Source organism: Helianthus annuus, chromosome 15 (assembly GCF_002127325.2).
Source record: "Helianthus annuus cultivar XRQ/B chromosome 15, HanXRQr2.0-SUNRISE, whole genome shotgun sequence".
In the NCBI taxonomy this organism is placed as follows: domain Eukaryota; kingdom Viridiplantae; phylum Streptophyta; class Magnoliopsida; order Asterales; family Asteraceae; genus Helianthus; species Helianthus annuus.
In genome coordinates, this window is record NC_035447.2 from 32512142 (window position 1) to 32536738 (window position 24597).

The window sequence follows — 24597 nt, forward strand, 5'->3', positions numbered from 1 at the left end:
TTCGTTTGATCGAACATCACCTCGTTCAATACTATACTTCATATGTTGGTGCATGTTTGTGACAACAGCTTGGATTTGGTCTTTGGATATCTTGTAATTGGTTAAACGATAAACAGTTAGCGGGTTTAGCTTTGTAATAGTTAGTTGTAATGTCTGGGCTAACTAAACCCAAAGAATTGGGTGATGGGGGGCGAATTGGGCCTGTCCAATTCGCAGCCCATGATGTTTGACCTAGCCCAGTTGTAAACCTTGTGGTATATAAACAAGGTTAGACATTAGGGTTGAGGTTAATCAGTTAATCAGCAAAAACAGTTATTAGAGAGCAAATTCGTGAGAGCAATTAGGGCTTGGACGAAAATTAGGGTTAGGGTTTGATTGATTGTAATACGTTTGTTTGATAATCAATAGAAACCCGGTTGAAAGTGATTTGCTGTTCTACACGTTTTCTGCTACAATCTGATCTAGAGGATTCCGCACTCTAGGTTAGATAGACGATTCTGTGACGATCCATAAGACTCAAGGGGACCTACAATTGGTATCAGAGCATTAGGCTCTTGATTGCTCGGTTCAGAATTGTTTGCTGCAGAAACAGGGAGTAAAAATTCGAAATTTTTGAAACCTGATAATTAGGGTTTTAAAATTTTCGAAATTTTGGTGTGTTTTGATTCTGATTTTTTGATTTTTGTTGGCTGTTTTGATCTTCTGGTTTGTTTGTTTGTTGGTTTGCAGGTTTTCTGGAAAGATTTGGCTGATTCTGGAATAGTTTGTGGCTGATAGACTTGAAGATTCGAAGACTGTTCTTCGTGTTCTTCGTGTTTATTCAATCAGTTCTTCATAATTTTCGGTTTTAAGTTGCTGATTTGGTGCTTTGATTTTGCAGGAAGTTGTTAGAAAATCCAGAAAATCATCAAAAATTTCAAACAGATTGACTTTCCATAGTTACTGGGCGAAATTGGCTGTTTCTGGCGAATTTGTCTGATCTGCGAAATTAATCAGCAAACTTACGGGCGAAATTAAATCCAAAGTCTGGAAAATCCCGATTTCGGGTTTTGACATTATATATCATTGGATTCGTCTTTTCGAGACGATTCTAAAGGTATAATTTGGTAACCACTGTTTTCGGAAATATTTTGTACGGTTTTCTCAGTCTGCAACGTTTAAAATGTCGAACATGACCAACTTGAATGCTCCTAAGATGATGAAGGTGGAGAACTATCTTACATGGAAGAACAGCTTCAAATCCTTCATTAAATCTCAGGATGCACGCATGTGGATATGTATTGAAGATGGGTACATAAACCCAGTACATGATTTTGAGGGCAGACGACGTAGAACAGACTACGTGAACATGAATGAGGCTGATAAGAAAGTGTATGAAGCTGAAAAGAGAGCTTTAGCTGCAATAAAGTCATCCTTACCTGATAGCATCAAGCATACCTTTACAAAGTACACAAATTCAAAGGATATGTGGGATGCATTACAAAAGAGATATCAGGGAAGTGAGAGTGCTACTCAGGCATTCATGGCAGAGATAGTGCTAGTTGATGAGGCTGAAACTAGTGTGAGTGATGCTGAATCTCAAGTGGAGAATGCTGAAGCTAAAGTGGATGCTGTGGATGCTGAAGTAGAGAAAGAGAGTGAAGCTGAACAGGTTGTTGCTGATCAAACCACAGAAGTTCATGAAAAAGAGGTACAATCTAATTCTGTGTGTTTGAGGTGTCGTGAACTACAGGGAGAAGTTGACAGATTGTCTGCTCAAAATCAAAGTCTGGTGAGTGAGATGTCTAGCATAAAAGAGTCAAACTTTTTTGCAAAAAGAAACGAATCTTCATACTTAAAGAAGATAAAAGGGTATGAAAGTGAAATTGAAGCGTTAACATGCAAACTAAATGAAAAGCTTCAAGTCATAGACTTAGCTCACGAAATGATGGCTGAAAAAACAAAAGAGATTTCTGATAAAAACAAAGAGTTGTCAGATGCACAACTCAAAATTATTGAACTTGAACAGAAATTAAGTCAATTCAGAGATTCGTCTTTTGTAATGAAACACATGATGGGTGGGTTAAAGAAAAGTAATGACAAGACCACTGTGGGCTTCCAGGGCTTTAATGAAGTCCCACCTCCTCTTAGTCATGACTATTCTTTCCTGCCTGGTGAAGATGAGCTAGCAGCCTATATGTCAACTACACCAAGTAGTTTCGGATCGACATCAAGTCAAGGTGAAGGGTCTGAAAATGGTGATGCTAGGAAGAACAATAACAGGGAATCTTTGAAAAAGAAAAATTCACCTCCTAAGAGCAAAAATCAAACTTTTGTTAAAAAGATTAATTTTGTTCAAGGTAGTGATATGAAAAATGAAACCGCTGTTATTGAAAAAGAATCAAATGTAGAGTTTGCTAAAAATAAGAGCATAGAAAAATCTGAAATTAAGCAAACTGAACAAAATTCTTCCAAGGGATCATCACCTTCTGATAAAGGATCTACCTCAGAGACTCCTGCAAAGAAGTCTTTGAAGAGGAGATCGTGCTTCAGGTGTCACACCAAGGGACATGTAGCTAGCTGCTGTCCTAACAAAAATAGTGAAGCACAAATGAGTGACAAACAGAGAGGAAAATTACCAGTGAGAAATGGTGATAGTGAGGAGAAAGGGTCAAATTCTCCAAAGAAATCTGCTCCTAAGCAACCACAGAATGTTGCTGTTGGTGTGGATAAGGCTGAAAAAGGAACTCCACAAGTTCCAAGTTTTCAAAGAAATCAACCTAGATTTCAGCCTAGATCTCCACCAGGCAGATATCAGAGACCTAGAAGCAGTTCACCTAGAATGAACAATTTTAATGGAAATTCAAGTAATTTCAGAAGTCAATGTCAATATCAAAATCGATACCAGAATAATGGTGGTCGAACTTTTTATAACAATGGCTTTAGAAATTACAACAATAATGCTTCTTGGAATCAAAACTCAAGGTTTCAAAATCAAAATTTCCAAAGGTCAAATTGTCCGAATGTATATAGGAACCCTCAGGACCAAAGGCCTAGTGGAAATCAAAATCAAATTTCATCAACAGGTCTAAGATCCAAGACTCCAGTTAGGAGTAATGGATATTGGATGGATGTTCCGGTGGTTGGTGAATTTGGACGACCCAAGACCATTAAGGCTTGGGTCCCCCAATCTAACTAATTTCTTAAGTTAGTGTGTGCAGGAGCTGCTAAGGAGGAGTATCGACCTATGTTGATATTGGCTGCTTCAGGCACATGAAGGGGGGTGTGAGATTATTGATATATTTTTTTATTAAATGATTTATTTTGTGGTTCAAAGTGCTGATTCGACACAGAGGATAACCTGACAGATCTTTATACTAAAGCATTTGACAGGGCTCGCTTTGAACACTTAGTCGAACTCAACGGGATGAGGATTCTTGAATAACTGGTTTTTCATAAGAATTTTGTAGATAGTTTACTGTTTTTCTTAAAAATAAAAAATACAAAAAAATTGAAAAGTCAAAAATATAAAAAAATAGAAAATCAAAAATGAGTTATTACTGTGTGAAAAAGGAGAAATGATAGTACATCAGCAAATTAGACTGTCACACTGAAATTGAATCAAAATTGCTTAAGTGTGATAGCAGCTTCATTATATGATGTACCAGTAGGCGAAAAGCATGAACTAATCAACTTACCAATGTGATATAAACTTAAATGAACTGAATATGAGTGGGGAACATATCAGTGATGTATGGTTTAATGACCTTAATTCTTGCGTTGATAGATTGCCAAAATCTGAAGTTTTGGGTCTTTATACTGTTGTTTCAACTAGGGATATCTTGTCTGTCTGTCTGTTAGAACTAAAATTGTACATGACCCCAGGAAAGATAGTCACTTGGAATTAGCTCATTTCTATTTGAATGTCTGTATATTTCCTGATACACACAATTTTGATCTGATTCTGAAATCTTCTCTGAAAAAAGTCATGTACCTCCTCTGCTGCATCCAGATATATGCTGACCTGGAGGTGCTAGGCAACGACAGTTTCTGCTGCATCCAGATACATGCTGACCTAGTTGTTCGTTGTCGCGCTATAGATCTAATACACCCGAAAGAGGCCCTCAAGTGCCCAAAAGAAACCCAAGAAACCTATATCAAACTGAGAAAATCTCATTTGATCTGTATATTATACCATCTCTACTAAAGATCTATTCTGTTCTCTTCTCAACCTATTCCCAGTTAAGATTTCAGAAATCTGGATTGGACTTGTGAAATATGTGGTAGGGAAGATACTTGCATGATAGAGTGTGCTGTTTATATTTCCAGGATTTGATTAATATTTATTTGGGTGTTCGTTGTTAAGCAATTAAAACATGATAAAACAGATTTTATGCAGATCTAGACACAGTCATGATATCTTGAAGGATGATATCAGTATACTCACCTACTACGATGAATCTTTGTGCATACCTTGATCGTGTGGGTATATCCTGTTGTGGGACACGCTCGTATTTCAGAAAATAAAATTACCTTAACGTATCATATAGTAATGGTACTTGAAATGTTCATGCATTTTGTTTAAGTGGACAAACATACTGGTAATCGTCTTGAACTGGTTTTTCACGAGAAATTAAATAAAGAATTATCTAATAGTGTGAAACAGTTTGATTGTGCTGATATGATCTTCTTACCAGTGATTCTCACAAAAAATAGAGTGTTTATTGCTTTTGTATTTACTTGCTTTCAGAAAAATATAAAAATCCAAAAATAGTGTCTTTTTCTGTTTAAAATTCTTAACGTACGGAAAACTGTTATTCTTGGAGGAATTGTTACTGATAGGGGGAGACGGTGTTAGTAAGTGAGTTCAAATTTTACCTTTTGCAGGTTCTTGTGTGTTGAGCAAAATGTTTTGCGTGTTGATGACTTTGAAAAAGCTTAATCTGTTATACAGTTTAACTAATCTCTTGAAAAATAATAATTTATTTAACTTATGTTGAAAAATTCTTATGGTTTCTCGAGATGTTGGTTTTATAGTGTTCAGATTGAAGCGGTTTGTTGCTGAGAAGTTGCTGTGAAGTATGAAGATGAGAGTTTGATTGGATGCATGGTAGAACCTCCTTTCTATATTGCAGACAAGATTGACGAGTTGAAGATTGCTTTGCAAATGCTGAACTGGAGTTTCCTCAAGTGCTAACGTGTTGAAGATTTGGTGATTGGATGCATCAGCTTAGGGGGAGTCATCTGTTGCTGACAGAAGCTGTTGAAGCTGAAGCTATCCAAAGACCAAAGACAGTGCAAGATTACTTGAAGATTGCAAGAAGACTGAAGACAAAGTTTTGACTCAAGACAAAGTTTTTATGAAGCTATTGTCAAGGGGGAGTTTGTTGGTGCATGTTTGTGACAACAGCTTGGATTTTGTCTTTGGATATCTTGTAATTGGTTAAACGATAAACAGTTAGCGGGTTTAGCTTTGTAATAGTTAGTTGTAATGTCTGGGCTAACTAAACCCAAAGAATTGGGTGATGGGGGGCGAATTGGGCCTGTCCAATTCGCAGCCCATGATGTTTGACCTAGCCCAGTTGTAAACCTTGTGGTATATAAACAAGGTTAGACATTAGGGTTGAGGTTAATCAGTTAATCAGCAAAAACAGTTATTAGAGAGCAAATTCGTGAGAGCAATTAGGGCTTGGACGAAAATTAGGGTTAGGGTTTGATTGATTGTAATACGTTTGTTTGATAATCAATAGAAACCCGGTTGAAAGTGATTTGCTGTTCTACACGTTTTCTGCTACAATCTGATCTAGAGGATTCCGCACTCTAGGTTAGATAGACGATTCTGTGACGATCCATAAGACTCAAGGGGACCTACATCATAGAATTGTCAAATTGTGGGGCCATATGCTAGCCGATCGGCTGGCCTGGTCGATCGGCTGACATGTCCGATCCGTTGGGCTGTTCGTTCGAACAGCCTAACCGTTCGGTCAGCATCCTGACCTGGTCGACCTGTTCATCTAACACTTGGCTGTTCTGTTGATTTGACGTTATTTCGAGGTAGTTTGACAACGAGCTGAACCATAGGACTTTCGTTCTTACTTGTTTCTCCTGCTCGGACAGGAATCACCCAAATCCGGCCGGTGAACTGTTCGGAACGGTAGTTTGATGTTTAACCCAAAGTCGGTGAATCCTCGTAGATAGAATCCGAATCTTGAACCACTCATCCACTAGAATGATTGGTGAGTCGGCTCAAGCTCCATTCCTATCGGTTTGAAGGCATTGAGTGTAAAAGAGTTGAAAGAAAGTTGGGAATCTTCCTTTCAATCCTTCACACCATGAAATCGTTCAGATCTATGATAGATCTTAGCTTGTTTATGTGGAAATCGGTTAGATCCGAGCTATTCATGGTGGATTGAGGCCAAAACATGATGTTCTTGAAGAACACCATGATGACATCATCCTAGAATGCTTAGATCTTGATGATTTCACGGTTAGAAATCAAGATTCGAAAGATAGAAAGGTGTAGGAGTGTGTATTGATCAAGAAAGTACAAGATTTAGGATGAAAACTTACCGAAATTGGAAGAAATCTGAGAAAAGGTGAGGAGCACGAGCTGGTTAGTCAGGGAGTTTCCAAAAGTGGAAAGAATGACAATGACAACTCTATTTATAGGCTCCAAAAGAGGAAAGGGCTGGCCGATTGGCCAGGCATCCCGATCGGACAGCCTGCTCGATCGGACAGTCCGTCCGATCGGCTGGGCTGTTGGATCGGCTGACAGCATGATCGATCAACAGCCTGGTTCGAGTCGGTGCGACGATTTTCGATATTTCGATTTCGATTGAAGACGATACGAGTACGATAGAGTTTCTATTCAAATTACTTTCAGTCCCAATCACTATATCTAACATACAATCATCTATATTTCACCCTATCCTTACGTTACCATTCGTCATAATCTGATTTCGATTGCATTCGATTTGAGTTCTGAGTTTGATTCGAGTTTCGATTGATTCGATTGATCACCACACAAAACATAAAGTAAACACGCACAGGTAACACATAAGGCACACACACACGTATAACAACAACCAAAGTTCGCGTAATCTCGAGATTCGAGTTCGATGATGGTTAGATCGGTTTGATTACTGATTAGTTAACTTTATCGCATTGTTACTTCCTACTATTCACAGTCGTAAATCGGTTCGCGTTGATTAAACATTCGATTACTTCGATTCCTTAGATTAACAACACTTACTCCACATAATACAAATAAAACATAAAATAGACTATTTACCGTCAAAGAAGTCAAAGTTGACTTGGACTTTGACTTTGACTTTGACATTCGAAAACACGGGGTGTTACAGCATCCCCTTGTTTAGGGAATTTCGTCCCGAAATTAGGCTCGAAGCTGCACATCACTGTGAATTACCAATTTGACGCTCCAGATCTTCATTTGAACAACTGTGGGTACTTGGCCTTCATGTCGCTTTCGAGTTCCCAAGTGAACTCTGCGCCTCGTTTGCCTTCCCATCGGACTTTCACGATGGGGATGCGTGAGCGCCTGAGTTGCTTGGTTTGGCGATCCATGATTTCGACAGGCTTTTCCACGAAGGGTAGCGTTTCGTTGACCTGAAGATCGTCGAGATGTACAATCAGAGCATGATCAGCTAGGCATTTTCGGAGGTTCGACACATGGAAAGTTGGGTGGACGTTACTAAGTTCCTCCGGTAGTTCGAGTCTGTAGGCGATTTTTCCGATCCTTTCCAGAATCTTAAAAGGTCCAACATATCGAGGCTCTAGTTTCCCTTTCTTGCCGAATCTGACCACACCCTTCCAAGGTGACACCTTTAGGAGTACGTAGTCGCCAACGTCAAAGTCAAGGGGCTTGCGTCTTCTATCGGCGTAACTCGGGACCGGTTAATTGTGAATGACCGGTTAATTGTGAATGACCGATCTCGTGCCACACAATGGGCGAACGACATCTTCTTCCATATAAAGCCTCAAATGGTGCCATTTGTATGCTGGCATGATAGCTGTTGTTGTACGAGAATTCGACTAACGGTAGGTATTTGTTCCAACTACCACCGAAGTCTATGACACATGCGTGGAGCATGTCCTCAAGAGTACGGATCGTTCTTTCGGTCTGTCCGTCGGTTTGAGGATGGAATGCAGTACTCAGGTTAAGCGACGTACCAAGATCCGCTTGAAACGTTTCCCACAGTCGCGAAGTAAACCAAGCATCGCAGTCAGAAATGATATCACGAGGCGTACCATGATTACAAATGATCTCGTCGGTGTAGATTCGGGCTAGTCTTTCTACCTTGTAGTCCTCCCGTATTGGCAAAAAGTGGGCTGATTTGGTCAGACGATCAACTATAACCCAAATGCTGTCGTGACCTGATGGCGTGGGCAGAAGTTTGGTTATGAAATCCATAGCTATACTCTCCCACTTCCATATAGGGATTGGAGGTTGTTCGAGTAAGCCAGAAGGTCGTTGATGTTCAGCCTTGACTCCTGCACATGTCAAGCAACTTCCAACATAGAGGGCGATATCCCGTTTCATACCCGGCCACCAGTACTTGTAACGAAGATCCTGGTACATTTTATCGGCACCGGGATGAATAGAATACCGGGATTTGTGGGCTTCATTCATTATAATCTTTCGCAAATCGGTCCGCTTAGGGATCCAAATTCGGTCCAGATAATAGAAAATCCCATCTGCTTTGCTTACAAGCTGAGCTCCATCGTGATAGATTCTCTCCTTCTTCAAAGTGCGTTCGTTGAAACAGCATGCTGGGCTTCGCGGATGAGAGCTTCGAGGTTGTGCTGGGCTTAGGTATTGCGAATACTGAGCAAATAACTCCGTTTGCTGAGTGCGTCGGCTACAACATTTGCCTTGCCCGGGTGATAGCGAATCTCACAGTCGTAATCGTTAAGAAGTTCTACCCATCGGCGTTGACGCATGTTAAGTTCTTTTTGATTAAAGATGTGTTGTAAACTCCTGTGATCGGTGAAGATCGTACACTTGGTACCGTACAGGTAGTGCCGCCAAATCTTCAATGCAAAAACAACTGCGCCTAGCTCGAGATCGTGGGTTGTATAGTTCTTCTCGTGGATTTTGAGCTGACGAGATGCGTAAGCTATAACCTTGTCCCGTTGCATGAGAACACAGCCAAGACCAAGGTTGGAAGCATCACAATAGACAATGAAATCGTTGTTTTCGTCTGGCAATGTGATAACAGGAGCATTGCAGAGCTTGCGCTTAAGGGTTTGAAAAGCAGACTCTTGTTCAGTTCCCCAAACAAAAGACATGTCTTTATGAGTAAGAGCGGTAAGCGGCACAGCGATCTTAGAGAATCCCTCGATAAATCGTTGATAATAGCCTGCTAATCCAAGAAAAGAACGGACTTCAGACGGGTTCTTAGGCGTAATCCAGCTCTTAACTGCTTCAATCTTCGCGAGATCGACATGAATACCCTGACTATTCACAATGTGACCCAGAAACTGAACCTCCTCCAACCAGAATTCGCACTTGGAGAACTTGGCGTAGAGTTGGTTCCCCTGGAGTAACTCGAGAACCAAACGTAGATGTTGCGCGTGTTCGGCTTTCGACTTGGAATAAATCAAGACATCGTCGATGAACACGATGACGAAACGGTCAAGATAAGGTTTACACACGCGATTCATCAGATCCATAAAAACCGCGGGTGCGTTGGTTAGACCAAAAGGCATAACAACGAACTCGTAGTGGCCGTAGCGAGTACGAAAAGCTGTTTTGGGTTTATCTTCCTCTTGTATGCGTAACTGATGATAACCTGAGCGTAAATCAATATTCTAGAAACACGATGCACCTTGCAGCTGATCAAAAAAATCGTCGATTCGAGGTAGGGGATAACGGTTCTTGATGGTCAGCTTATTCAATTCCCGATAGTCGATGCACATCCTGAACGACCCATCCTTCTTTTTGATGAAAAGGACTGGTGCGCCCCAAGGAGAGGTGCTCGGGCGAATAAAGCCTTTTTCAAGTAACTCCTGGAGTTGGTTTGAGAGTTCCCTCATTTCGGATGGCGCGAGTCGATAAGGTTCTTTAGCAACAGGGTTAGCTCTAGGGATGAGGTCGATACGAAAGTCGATATCACGACTTGGCGGTAGTCGAGGAAGGTCATCAGGGAACACCTGAGGAAATTCACGAACCACTGGGACGTCTTTGACTTCAACCTTCTTTTTCTTTTCCTTCTCCGCTACTACAATGTTGGCCAAGAAAGCTCTGTATTCCTTACGGAGATACTTGCTAGCTTGGATACACGACATGAGCTTGAGACCTTTCGAAGCTGTTTCACCGTACACACATAAGAGATCACCATTTGCGAGCAAGAATCGAATCATCTTTTCAAAACACACAACTTCAGCATGGTTTTCACGAAGAAAGTCCATGCCTACTATGACGTCAAAACTTCCGAGTTGCATCGGAATAAGGTTGATTGGGAAGAGGTGATTGTTGAGCTCGAGGGTACAATCACGAAGAACAGAGTTAACGGCAACGGTTCTTCCAGTAGCAACTTCGACTTCGAATGACGAGGGGAGATAAGAACGCTTACGACTAAGGAGCTTCTCGAATTCAAACGACACAAAGCAGTTATCGGCTCCAGTATCAAACAAACATGATGCATAAATACCATTCACAAGGAACGTAACATTAACCACATTGTTGTCAACCTGAGCTTGACGGGCGTTGATGTTAAAGGTTCTGGCACGGGCTGCTTGCTGCTGTTGCTGAGGCTGCTGTTGCTGCTGCTGCTGCTGATGCTGGGGTTCTTGTTTCACAACCCTGTTCGGGCACATGTTTGCAAAGTGGTTAGGATCACCACAAGCAAAGCAGACTCGAGCATTGACCGCGGGTGCTTGAGCTGCAGGTTGTCCTTGAGGGGCTGGAAGTAGAGCTTGATGAGCGGCGGCTTGTACTGGGGCCTGACGGGGACCATAACGACAATTCGCAGTGAAATGCCCGTAGAGGTTGCAGTGGGCGCAGAAACGACACGCGATTCCCACCGGATGATGGTATGAACATGTCGGGCAGAGCGAGTGGGGACCTGTGCAAGCGCGCTTAGCTGGCGGCGCATTGATCACTGGAGCTTGTCGAGGTGAGACTGCTGCTGAGCCTGTACGGCTTGTAGTGGAGCAGCAGTCGTTGTCACAGCACAGTTTTTGTTGCTGGAGCTGTTGTTGTTGTGCTTCTTCTTTCTTCTTGATGACTTGGAGGGTTGAGCAGTGGTGGTGTCGACGGTCGATGAGGTGGTGGCTTGGTGCAGAGACTTGGTATGCTTATCCAAAAAACCAGACTTTACCCGCTTGTCATTGATCTCAGCGGCAAGTAGGTAGGTCTCTTCAATCGATGATGGCTTGGCAACATGAACGAAATTGGCAACACAATTGGGTAGAGCTCGAATATACTTTCTTGATGGCCATGTCTGACGTCTTGACCTGATCGGGACAAATGATGTTGAGCTGTTTAAAGCATGCAGTCAAGGCAACGTTATCTCCATCCTTCTGCTTAACGTTCCAAAACTCGTCCACCAGCTTTTGGCGTTCATGGGAAGGGCAAAATTCGTCCATCATGATGGCTTTCAGCTCTTTCCATGTCAGCTCATAAGCTGCATCATTCCCGCGTTTGTTTCGTTCGACCGTCCACCAGTCTAGAGCTCGGGACTGGAAGACGCCTGTAGCATTGAGGGTGCGGAGATTTTCTGGACAGCCGCTTTGGCGCAGAGTGACTTCGATAGAATCGAACCATTGAAACATAGCTGTTGGGCCATCTTCTACGGTGAATTCCTTTGGTTCGCATGCCTTGAATTGTTTAAAGCTGAAACCAGTCTTGTTGGTATCTTTAGGAGCATCGATTCACGACTCCTCAGACGATTTGCTGGCGTTTTCAAAGACATCGCTCACAGCTTTTGCCACACTCTTGGCAATGATAGTAGCAAGACGTCTGTCTCTCTTCTCTTGGCGAGTAAGCGGGGTTCGATGTCCAGATGACGACATGGTCTGCAACAGACATCGTCGTAGGTCTCAGACACAACAATCGAATCTCACCTCACACGTCTACTACTTACTAAAGCTTAGAAATATGTCGAAACACGCATCGCATGATCATAAACACAAATGCACAGATTCACATAATCACAGAAGCACAGAAGCACATAGAGCACAGAATCACAGAAGCACATACACATTTAATCACAGAGGGAGTCAGAATACAGAAACCTATCATCCAAAGCTCGCGAGTCGTTCGTATATAGCGATCGCGTTTAGTATATCGATAGTATCGTAAAATCGTATAGCATGTCGAGTATAGTATAGCGTATATCATAGCATAGTATCGTCTGAGTTTGTAACGACTTGTTAGCGTGTGTAGTGTGTTGTGTGATTCGCGGAAACAGAAGGTGTTAGATCAAAACCCAAAGTATCTCAAAACGCTAACACATAAACAGGTAATTACGTATAAAGCACATAAATCGACGAATCATCAGAGTCGGCAGTTGCGGGCTCAGAATCGAAACACATAAAATCAAGAAATAGATTGTCTACGGCTACTAGACATCGACTACCCAAAGCGATTCAACTATTCGCAGTGGACTTGTCGTCACTTTTCAACTTTCGGAATCGCGTTTCTGCCTTGATTCTTGGGTATTCAGCGCGTATTCCCTAGGTCATACTCGTGAGTTCAGGTCGTTGGAGTCCGTCGAGGCTTTGGTGAGATGAGTAAAAGTTGGAATAGGTTGCCAAGGTTTGGGTTTCACCCCTGGCTTAGCAATTTCTTCCTTGTTTTAGTAAAATTTGAGGAGATTATTCATCAAAATATGGATTTCACTCCTGATTTGGTATAATTCTCCTCGTTCGTTACCGAAAATAATGAGGAAATCATTGATAAGTTGATAAAATCAGCATTGATCAAACAATTTAGTCGAGAGTTTGCGGCTTTCACACCTAATCTCGACTAAATCGCTTGATTCTATTTAAAAATTCGAGTGTAGTGGTATCAAAGAATATTAGAATATAGCACATAAGCTTGGTCTGTTGGTTCCTAACTATAGTCTAGGTCTTTAAGATAGCGACCCGGACTAGGTCGTGTCTAGCCTAAGTCCCTATAGTTATGGCTCTGATACCAATCTGTCACACCCCAACCGATAGCGGAATCATCGGGGCATGGCACTGAGCGAAACAGATTGTCTAGAAGTTTCCATAACAATTATCATCACTATTCAGTTTAAATAACATGTCCCATACCGTGTCCCAAATAACAAACAAATTATTACAGATAACAACCAGTCAAGTATTCTGTTCCGACAACTCAGATTTTAAATAAAACAAATAAATATTGTTCAAAGGCTCCTAAAGACCCAGCCTGACAAGATCTACAAACAACTATGCTCTAGTTGCTCTTTCCTGCCAGACAACTATTTGTTGGGGGCCTCTAGAGCTTTATTCTAGCCTCGCTTTCCTAGCAAGCAAACATCTTAAACACCTGTCACATACGTTAAAATAAAGTCAATACATATAATGTAAAGGTGAGCATACAAGTTTGATAATAGCATAGTAGAGTTCGAATAGTTTACGCATAACCAGCACGTACACAGAGGAAAACGAAGCATGTTAATTATCGACATGGACCTATCGATACCAATGATTGTGGGTTGACTGTCCGAGACAGTTCGCAATACATGATTACCACCATAATCCATGCAAGTAATTGTCCTTAACAACCCCCGTGTGAACGGGTGCTGAGTCCAAACTATAGTACTACGTCGTTAAGGCAGGTAGACAACATTCCACGTGTAAACACAATCAACAAGCATTCATTTAGTTACGTAATACATGCATATTGGTTTGCATTCAAATAACTTGAGTAGTGTGATCGTTTGTGTTTTGATATAAGTAACGTATGTAACACCCAAAAGTGCTAAAAGCAAAAAGGGATCGAGTATACTCACAGCGATTGATTTATGGATTGAAGGGAGCGCTTGAGAGTAGGGTTAGCCTGAATAGTTCGATAGCATAACGATGAGTACACGTAGGAAGGAAACAAGTGTAAGTGGGTCGAACAGCCTGGTTGATCGAACAGCAGGTTCGATCGAATGGGTTGTTCGTTCGGCTGGACAGTCCGTTCGGACAGTCTGTTCGATCGGCCGGTAGGCTCGATCGGCTGGACTGTTCGAGTGGATTGTTTCTTCCTTTGAGTAGGATGTGTTTGTGTATGATGGTTTGACCTTTTGAAGTTTTCGTTGTAGTATTTGAGAACACTGAAATGTTCTTACCTTTCAGGTCGATCGATCGAATGGTTTGTTCGATCGGCCGGCTTAACCGATCGGTTAGGAACTTCAGTAGTAGTCCTCAACACAGGATGTCACTCGATCGAACAGCATACTCGGTCGAACAGCATGCTCGATCGGGTGGCATTCCAATACGTCCAACGAATTGAAAATCGATTAAGTGTTGAAGCATAGTATCTCATGATCCGATGAGTAATGTTATCAAATAGTTCGTTTGATCGAACATCACCTCGTTCAATACTATACTTCATAGAATTGTCAAATTGTGGGGCCATATGCTAGCCGATCGGCTGGCCTGGTCGATCGGCTGACATGTCCGATCGGTTCGGCTGTTCGTTCGAACAGCCTAACCGTTCTGTCAGCATCCTGACCTGGTCGGCCTGTTCGTCTAACACTTGGCTGTTCTGTTTATTTGACGTTATTTCGAGGTAGTTTGACAACGAGCTGAACCATAGGACTTTCGTTCTTACTTGTTTCTCCTGCTCGGACAGGAATCACCCAAGTCCGGCCGGTGAACTGTTCGGAACGGTAGTTTGATGTTTAACCCGAAGTCGGTGAATCCATGTAGATAGAATCCGAATCTTGAACCACTCATCCACTAGAATGATTGGTGAGTCGGCTCAAGCTCCGTTCCTATCGGTTTGAAGGCATTGAGTGTAAAAGAGTTGAAAGAAAGTTGGGAATCTTCCTTTCAATCCTTCACACCATGAAATCGTTCAGATCTATGATAGATCTTAGCTTGTTTATGTGGAAATCGGTTAGATCCGAGCTATTCATGGTGGATTGAGGCCAAAACATGATGTTCTTGAAGAACACCATGATGACATCATCCTAGAATGCTTAGATCTTGATGATTTCACGGTTAGAAATCAAGATTCGAAAGATAGAAAGGTGTAGGAGTGTGTATTGATCAAGAAAGTACAAGATTTAGGATGAAAACTTACCGAAATTGGAAGAAATCTGAGAAAAGGTGAGGAGCACGAGCTGGTCGGTCAGGGAGTTTCCAAAAGTAGAAAGAATGACAATGACAGCTCTATTTATAGGCTCCAAAAGAGGAAAGGGCTGGCCGATCGGCCAGGCATCCCGATCGGACAGCCTGCTCGATCGGACAGTCCGTCCGATCGGCTGGGCTGTTCGATCGGCTGACAGCCTGATCGATCAACAGCCTGGTTCGAGTGTTCGGTGCGACGATTTTCGATATTTCGATTTCGATTGAAGACGATACAACAACCAAAGTTCGAAAACACGGGGTGTTACAGCTTGGTTGATGATAATTGGGCACACACACACGTATAACAACAACCAAAGTTCGCGTAATTTCGAGATACGAGTTCGATGATCGTTAGATTGGTTTGATTACTGATTAGTTAACTTTATCGCATTGTTACTTCCTACTATTCACAGTCGTAAATCGGTTCGCGTTGATTAAACATTCGATTACTTCGATTCCTTAGATTAACAACACTTACTCCACATAATACAAATAAAACATAAAATAGTCTATTTACAGTCAAAGTTGACTTGGACTTTGACTTTGACTTTGACATTCGAAAACACGGGGTGTTACAGCTTGGTTGATGATAATTAGATCGATTTCACCTATGGGATATTCAGTCAATGATGTTGATGACATGCTTCTCACCTGAGACTTAAACTATGATGAAGCAAACGTCTGCCCGAATATACGCGAGGTCTGACATTTTCAAATCATTTGTATTACTTTAGAAAATCATTTAGTGTTGACTGTGATGATGAATAAAAATGAATGCAAAGTGCATTTTTATTGTCCTTTCAACACGAGGCTATGATGATTTTGTAGATCTGAGTAAAAATTGAATGAAGATGGCATTATGGTATGGCAAGGTTGTAGGATGGCAGTTGTTCATGCAACCTCTCTTGCAGCCATGGTGTTGTCATCTTTTTGCACAATCTGAGCCTGGCATTTTGACAAAATAATATTGTATATAATGATTTTGTATATTAAAGTGTCCTTTCAAGATGAGTCTATGATGATTTTATAGATTAAAATGTCAAGAAGAAAGAGAGAGATGGATATTTGATTACTTCTCACAGATACATTTAATGCGCAAAACAACTTGAACGTATCTATTCAGACCGATGAAGATGATTTTGTCATCTGAGGTTACGATTGTGAGATCTGGCGTACTGTTGCAACATATAAAGCATTGTTGCCGGCTGCCGTTCGCGGCTGTGCTAGGTAGCATTCGCTTTAATCCATGTTCGGCCGATGATTATGCCATCGTTGTCACATAAGACAACGTTTTTTAGTAGCACGCGGTATTCAGTCAATGATGTTGATGAGATGGTTCTCACCTGAGACTAAAAACTATGGTGTTTTCCAAGAATTCTATGTTTGACGGTGCTCCCAGAGTGGTGATATATCTATCTATCTATTGCTATCTATTAAAGGAGCTTAAATGGTGACGTAATTTTGCCTACGTGTCATTATATTAGGTATGCCACATTGACTCCGCTGATATCATAATTCCGAATTTTTTATAATATTATGTATATATAATCTGTTTTTTATTTGTTATTAAATTGAAGAAGTTTTCTTTTTTTTAGGAGGCAAAATTTGAAAATGCATGGGGAGTTGTTTGGCCATTTAATGCACATTAGAAGTAATCATATCAACTCTCTCTTTTTTCTCTATTCAAACTTATAGCGCACATTTCTCTCTTTCTTCTCTATTCCTCTCTTTCTTCTCTATTCTTCATCACAGGCGATTTCGATTCAAACTCTAGGGTTTCCTTTACAAAGCTTCCACAGAGGGTTTTGGTAGTAAGCCAGGGTTCCAGGCACTTTATGGTAACTTAGATGCGTTTCTGTTGAAGGAAATGTCGGCCTGAATATACACGGGGTCTGACATTTTGCAATCATTTGTATAGTTTAGTAAATCATTTCGTGTTGACTGTGATGGTGAATAAAAATGAATGCAAAGTGCATTTGACAAAAGTCCTTTCAAAATGAGGCTATGATGATTTTGTAGATCTGAGTAAAAATTGGATGAATATAGCATTATGGTATGACAAGGTTGTAGGATGGCAGTTGTTCATGCAACCTCTCTTGCAGCTATGGTGTTATCATCTTTATTCACAATCTGAGCCTTGCATTCTGAAATTGCAAATGTTTTGCAACTTCACTATCAATTACCTTCGCTGACGATATGTTGTTGATTAAGGTTTTGAAAAGTGATCGTGTATAATTGTTGTTACATCTATACAAGAAAATGGAGTTTGGTTGGTCCGAGATGCCTATTTAGCTGTATGTGATGATGCCGGTAAGTTTTCCAATTTTTTTGTTTGTAGATCGGTCATATAAATTGACGTTTGTAACCGATTCCTGTGTTTTGTTTTACAGGTGTTCGTGTTGCCAGTTTACTGTGAATTTGGTTGAATCATCGTTGCCATTGATACAGAGTGACTATGAAGATATTAAGGTTGAAGCAACTGTCTCCTACAAATCAGGTGGTTACTCTCAATTCTCGATTGTTGTTCAATCAGAAAGATAAGGTACTTTTTCCATCCCTGAAGATGCTCTTGGTATGTTTGTTCTTAGTCGTGATTGGTAATTTCAAGAATTTATAGTTTGATAAAGGTTTCATCTTTTTTGATTCGTTTTGTTTGTGGTAATGATTTTTGCTTTGTTGTAGTGTTTGATTTGTTTTTTAATTATTTTGGTTGGCTGATACACGAGAAATACAGCCAAGAAGCGGAATAACAGTACAATTGACACCACATCACACAGACCAAACAACAATTCTTCAGGAAAAACTGGTTAGTGCATTCAGAAGTTAATAATCTGAGTCGGTGATGGAACCTGGCGCCCACTTCTTTGGTCTGTCCCAAGTGTGAAGAAGAATGTACATCCATAACCATAAAGTAAGATTACGTGGATGTTCTAGTTATTTATGGTTTTTCAGCTGTATACAGAATTTAGAATGTAGATTTTTTAACTTTTTAAAACATCTTATATGTATTTCAGGTTCAAGGTTCATTTGAGGGTTCAAGATGAAACCGGTAGTGTGACGTTTGTAATGTTTGATAAAGATGTTATCAAGATTGTCGGTTCAAGTGCAAGTGACATGAGCACACTCGGTTGCTTGAAAAGAAACTGGCGTTTAAGGTTGACATTTCTGAATACAATCTTAATCATGACTATCATGTTTACACAGTGTCACACCCCGATTTCCACGTGTTTCACCGGTGGGCCCGGTGGAGGATTACTGTGACGTAGTTGGCAACAATATAGTCAAACCACAATATTTAAATGCACAGCGGAAGCATAAAGATAGATTATATTTCAACCATCGAATGTAATATCCAAGTATCATGAATAGTCGAAATAAATCCACAGGGGATCAAAATAAAAATAGAAATATTGTTCAACAGATAATGGCATCCCAAGCTTGCGAGACTCTAACGATGCTAAGGAGTAGCCAGCCTATTTCGTACAGAACCTGCATTTAATCTTTTTGGGGAAAATACGTCAGTTTACACTGGTAAATACATTCAACCGACACTTTTGTAAAATGTTTAATAAAATTGATTTGAATGCACAAGGCACAAACTCTTTATAACTTGGGATAATTTATCAATTAAATCTTGTAAAAGAATTACATGTTCACTATGCGTTCAGTCGCCCGGGTCGTGCCGGGTTTAAGGTTAATAGACACGCCACAAGCATAAGGCCGTGGCGGGAAAACCAACGGTTATACCTTTAATAATATAGACACATTTTTGGGTGTACGCCTACACCCGTGTGTCGGGGTCGTGGCCATTTCGTAAAATGATGCCGGGGATATCCGGGACATGGTCATTAAGCTCCCAAAGGCGTAAAGCCAACAAAACAAAATTTTAAACGGGTCACATTGATAATACCCAACTACTAATGAGTTGGGGTCAATTGCCCGACCAAGCAGTATTTTTATATACCGTAACCCAAGCCCGTATAACGGAAAATAAGTTAAAAGTATTTACCTGAGCAAGTAATAACCTCAATAAACAAATGCAAGTACCCTTTACTGGTCTCCTATTCTGGAACGAAGGTTTATAACAACCTATTAGAATCCTAACGGGTCTTTAATTTAGCCTTAACTTAGACCGGTCAGTTTCGAAGGATAATTACGGTTTAATCGCGTGAAAGGCGAAAACCGGGAATGGAATGTGATTTGGACCCAACAAGTTTGAAGACTTGTTTTATATGGGTATAATAATCACACTCTGGATTTTGAAGTAAAAATGATAAGGTTTGACCCGTTTCGGCCAGTTCATGTAAACTAGTTACATAAACCGAACCGTGCGCGCAAAAGGCGTAACGGGTAACCGTAAGAGTCCTACACAGGTTCCCTAAGTTAATATGCTCTAAAGAGGTTGTGGTATCAGGGATACCTTCCATTATGCCCATAACGAGTTTAAATCCAATATACGCCCCGTAGGGGTATTTCGGTCTTTTTAAAGATTGTAAAAGAGATTTCCGAGTTCTACAGGAAATCTAAGTTTTCCGAACAGTTTATAAAGTTCAAAATACTTTATTTATTATTTAAAATCAGTAGCAACTGGAATCGGGTCAAAATACCATGTAGAACTCAAGTTATGTCCAAAAAGGGTATATTCGGTAATTACCGAACCGATGCCATAACCGCAGGTTATGAGCAGGTTAAAAATGATTAAAAATCTTTAAAAATCTCAAAATATTATTTTACATTAGTGTGTAAAAGGTTTGGTGTCGAAACTTGGGATTGAACCCTATCAGAGGAACAGATAATAAAAGCCAAAACTGGATCAGAGCAGTGGATTCTGAATAAGCAGATGTTGATATACAAATCTCTCCCCTTGAAAGTGATTACAACTACTGATGACCTCCTATCTGCTGATCTTGCTAAACTACTGACCCATAACTGCTGCTCAACTAAAGATCTGATGGAAGACTAAAGTCCTGCTGATTCAATCTACTGCCTTGAGTCAAGCACTGCTGATCCGGACAAGTGCTACTGGGTTCACAGCAGTAGAAGGTTGCACCAGCTGTTCTAAAGTCTGTTTTGTAATAGAATGTATTAGCAGTAGTTAACACAAGCAGTGTCTGTATAGATCAGAGGTTAGAGTTTGTTAGGAGGTTAGATGTCACTTTCATGGTGACGTCAGCTAAGATGCTCAGTAGTTTGACAGTGCCTATAAATAGTTAAGTACTTTGTACTGTTCTATTAGCTCTTTGCATCATTCGTCTTCTTTGCACGAACAAACTACTGAGCTCTGGCTGAGGGGGAGTTTGCAATCATTCATCAATCATTGTAATCGTGTTTGAAATAAATTCAATCTTTCGGTTCATTGTGTAAAGATGTTTGATAAAAGTATTACTCTCGTTTGATTGTATGTAAAGTTTGTGTTCATTATAATATCCGCTGCACACTCATCCATCTGCATCTTATTTACAAACATAAAATACAATAAAAAACAAACTCAGATCCAACAATTGGTATCAGAGCTTGGACAGTCAAATTTGATTTAACAATCATTTTGACGTAAATAGTTCAGCTCATAATAGTTGATACTGATCGTTTGTTCGTCGTTGAAAAACAGAGTAAGGATTAATCACCATTAACATTGATTTCTCAGTATCTGTAAAACAACAAGAATGACGTCACAATCACAGGACGATAAAAACAACATCGGCTCGCTTTTTAAACCACCTATGCTAAAAAGAAATGAGTACAACATCTGGTAGAGGAGGATGGGTCACATCCTCGCTCAACAAAGCACAGGTTGTTGGAGGTCTGTCGTCTTTGGTCCCCATGTTCCTACAGTGCCAAGCGCTGAAGATACTAAAAAGTTCGTTCCAAAACCAGTTGAAAACTATACCGAAACCGACTTTCAAAAGATCGAACTAGATGCTAAAGCGTTTAGCATCATAGCTTCAGCGCTGCCCAATGAAATATATGCTGGACTGTTACACTGTAACAGTGCCAAAGAATTGTGGGACGCACTTAAGGAACAGTTTGGGGGTACCGAAGAAGTCATAGAAAACAATAGGGAAATCCTGAACCAACAGTATGAAACATTTTGTCATGTTAAAGGTGAATCACTGACGCAACAATTTGAGCGTTTCGGTTGTCTCATCAGTGAACTGAGGCTTGTTAAAACCACTTTTACAAACTCAACTCAAAATAGCAGGTTCCTCAGGTCACTGCCAGAAAAATGGGACACCATAGCTTTTGTCACCCAAAATTCACCTGAGTTCAAGGATCTAACCTTGACCCAACTCCATGGTCGACTCCTGATCTACGAAAGGGAGTTGAACTAGAAAAGGAAGTTACAAGAGTCAGGAAAAACCGTTGATGATTATACATTCGGTAACACTGCTCTTTTGGGTCAAGAAGAATCTGGGAGTAGTGGTAAGGATCAGGTTTATGATCACTTCATTGACATAACTGCTGGTGCAAATTTTAACAACCATGATCCTCACTCTACAAGTTATGCATTCACTGCAAACGAAAACCAGATGTCAGACAATCTAAGTTTTGAACTCAATGATCTACAGCATTTTGACCCCACTGATTTAGAGGAAATGGACATCCTGCATCAACTGGCCTTGCCAAGTGTTAGAACTAGCAAGTTTTATAAAAGAACAGGGCGAAAATTCCCAGGATTGCATGGGAATCTAAGGGTTGGGTTGGATAAATCGAAAATCAAGTGCTACAAGTGTAATAGGTTAGGACACTTTGCTAGGGAATGTAGGAGTCAAACTGCTGGCCCCATAATCACTCATCCTAGTTCAAACCCTAGACCTCAAAATCAAAATACAGTGCACTATGCCCAATATGCCCCAATAGCTCAAGTGAACACTGCTCACTATGCTGTTGCCCCTGTGCCAGTACATTATGTCCAAACAGCTGCTCCACAGATCCAATATGTTCAAACCCCTGTCCCTCAGGCACAAGTGCAACCTGCACCTCAAACCACTGCTCCAGCAGCAGTACAACCAGATCAACAAAGTTTTTTCACTCAAGGGTTTGTTGACTGGAGCAGTATGCCTGAAGACCTTAGTGATGAAAATTTTGCACTCTATGCTTCCAATATTTCTTCTCATGATGAATTTTGTTTGATGGCATTAGAGTCAATACAGGAGGATGTTGAATCTGAAAAGGAACAGCTGGTTTCTGAAACAGTGGATGTGGTGATTGAAGCAGTGGTTACTGCTGTGGCAAATGAAGTACTGTTGGGAGAAAGTTCAGGCACCATGATTGAACCACTGACAGATCCATGGTCAGAAGAGAACAAAGAAGAAAAGGCAGGTGAGAAAGAAGAGAGAGCTGAAGCTGAGGAAAATCCTCAATGTGATTGTGCAATGATGGCTGCTGCCAAGGTATCACCCCAAGTTCTTGAAAAACTGTGTTCTGACAATTGCATTATTGCTTTTGCTAACATCAAAGAGTTGAATGAAAACCTTCGTGATAAAATCTTATCTGATGAAGTCAAATTTGAAAGATCTCTAAAAGAACTTAAAAACAAATTGGCTGAAAAAGAGAAAGAGATTAGCAGCATGAAAGAAGAGCAAAGCATAACCAAAACCCAACTCCAAACCTTGGTAGAAAAATACCAAGGTTGCAAAAAGGAGTTAGAATCCACCCGGATCACATGTGAAAAATGGGTGGAATCATGCAAGGGGTATGAGGTTATGCTTGAGAAACATATAAAAAGCAATGTGAAATTTGGGGTTGGTTATAGAAAACATGATGGTGAAAACACTGCTTTTGGGAAATCTGTTTCAACCACTGATGTAACTGCTGAGTTCATCCCCACAAACAAGAATGGCCAAGAAGTGAAAATCACTGACAAACTTGGTAACAAAATCACACTTGACAGACCAATGGGCCCCTCTGCTTTTGAGGAGATTGAAAATCATCAATTTAAACCAAAATGGTCTGATGAGTGTGATATTCTTGAAAATTTCAAGCCAATGGACTTTACATCAACTGATGGTGTTAAAGCTCCAAAAACTAAAGTCATACCTCTCAAGGACATCCCAGCAGTGGTTAAAACCTCTGCTACAAAGGAGTCTGAAAAGAGAAAGAAGAAAGAAAAAATTGATAACTTGTTTTGTGAATTCTGTGAGAAAAGGAACCATCTAACAAAAGATTGTTTCCACTTAAAAGCTTATGATATGAACAAAACAAGTGTCATAGTTTCAGCTGAAAGTTGCATTGTTTGTGGTAAAACAAACCACAAAACTCAAGCATGTGTGTATCTCAAAAACTTTGATATCAAAAAGAATGAGTACCTTGCTAAAACATCCTTGAGTCCATCAGCGTCATCATCGGTCAAATTCACCAAAAAAGCAACCACTGTTTGTACCAGTTCAAACAGCTATCACAAAACAGCTGAACCAAACATCTGTCAAAAGAGATGTTCAGGTTACTGATGCACCCCCTACCAATTAGTTCAGAAAAGGCAAGGAAAAACAGTCTTACCAAAGGATTCCACACGTTTATGAGGTCTACAAAAAGCCCTCTAAACCCAGAGTGAACAAGCATCCTTTTGGTTATCAGCAGGTGATTGGTCAAGACCCCCAACAGTGGTTAGCTAGAAACAGTACTAAAACTGTCCAAACCTCTGACTTAACCACTGTCCATCACACTGCATCCATACCAGACACTGTTGAGACTCCATCCAAAGCCTTGTTGGTTTTGGAGTCCTTAATGAACTAATCCTTTTACTTCATGTGCAGGGAGCTTCTGCATGCTTTGATAGTCTTTGGTATGTAGATAGTGGAGGCTCCAGGCACATGACAGGATGTAAAGCCCTCCTCAAAGACTTTAAAATCCATGGAGGGGGTGATATATCCTTTGGAAATAATAGTAAAGGAAAAGTTCTGGGGTCTGGTACAGTGCAATCTGGTAATGTAAAATTTGAAAATGTCAATCTAATAGACAATCTGAAATTCAAACTTCTGAGTGTGTCTCAAATGAGTGACAAAGGGTTTGGGTCATTCTTCACAAAAGATTGTTGTAGGATTGTTGGACCAGAAATAGTCAAAAAGATTGGAGCAATAATAAAAAATGGTCAAACTAAACTTGTTGCTCAAAGAAGTGGCAATGTTTATGTTGTTGACATGTCAAAAGAGTGTCCCAGAGCTGATGCCTGTCTGTTCTCAGCTGCCTCTAACAAAGAGACAGAACTTTGGCACAGAAGGCTGGGGCACACAAATCTTAAGACAATCAGTGAAATCTCAAAAAATGGTTTGGTGAGAGGCCTACCACAAAAATTGTTTTCATGTT

General features: G+C 40.5%; 1 protein-coding gene across 1 annotated transcript in view; it reads right to left on the reverse strand.

The window, feature by feature from the left end:
* LOC118487441 (protein Ycf2) overlaps window positions 1–17734 on the reverse strand; it is a 24681-nt gene extending 6947 nt beyond the window's left edge. Inside the window, exon 1 of the mRNA XM_035984289.1 lies at window positions 17706–17734. Coding sequence (XP_035840182.1) covers window positions 17706–17734 — 29 coding nt within the window. The remainder of the gene's footprint in view (window positions 1–17705) is intronic.
* Window positions 17735–24597: the final 6863 nt, after the last annotated feature.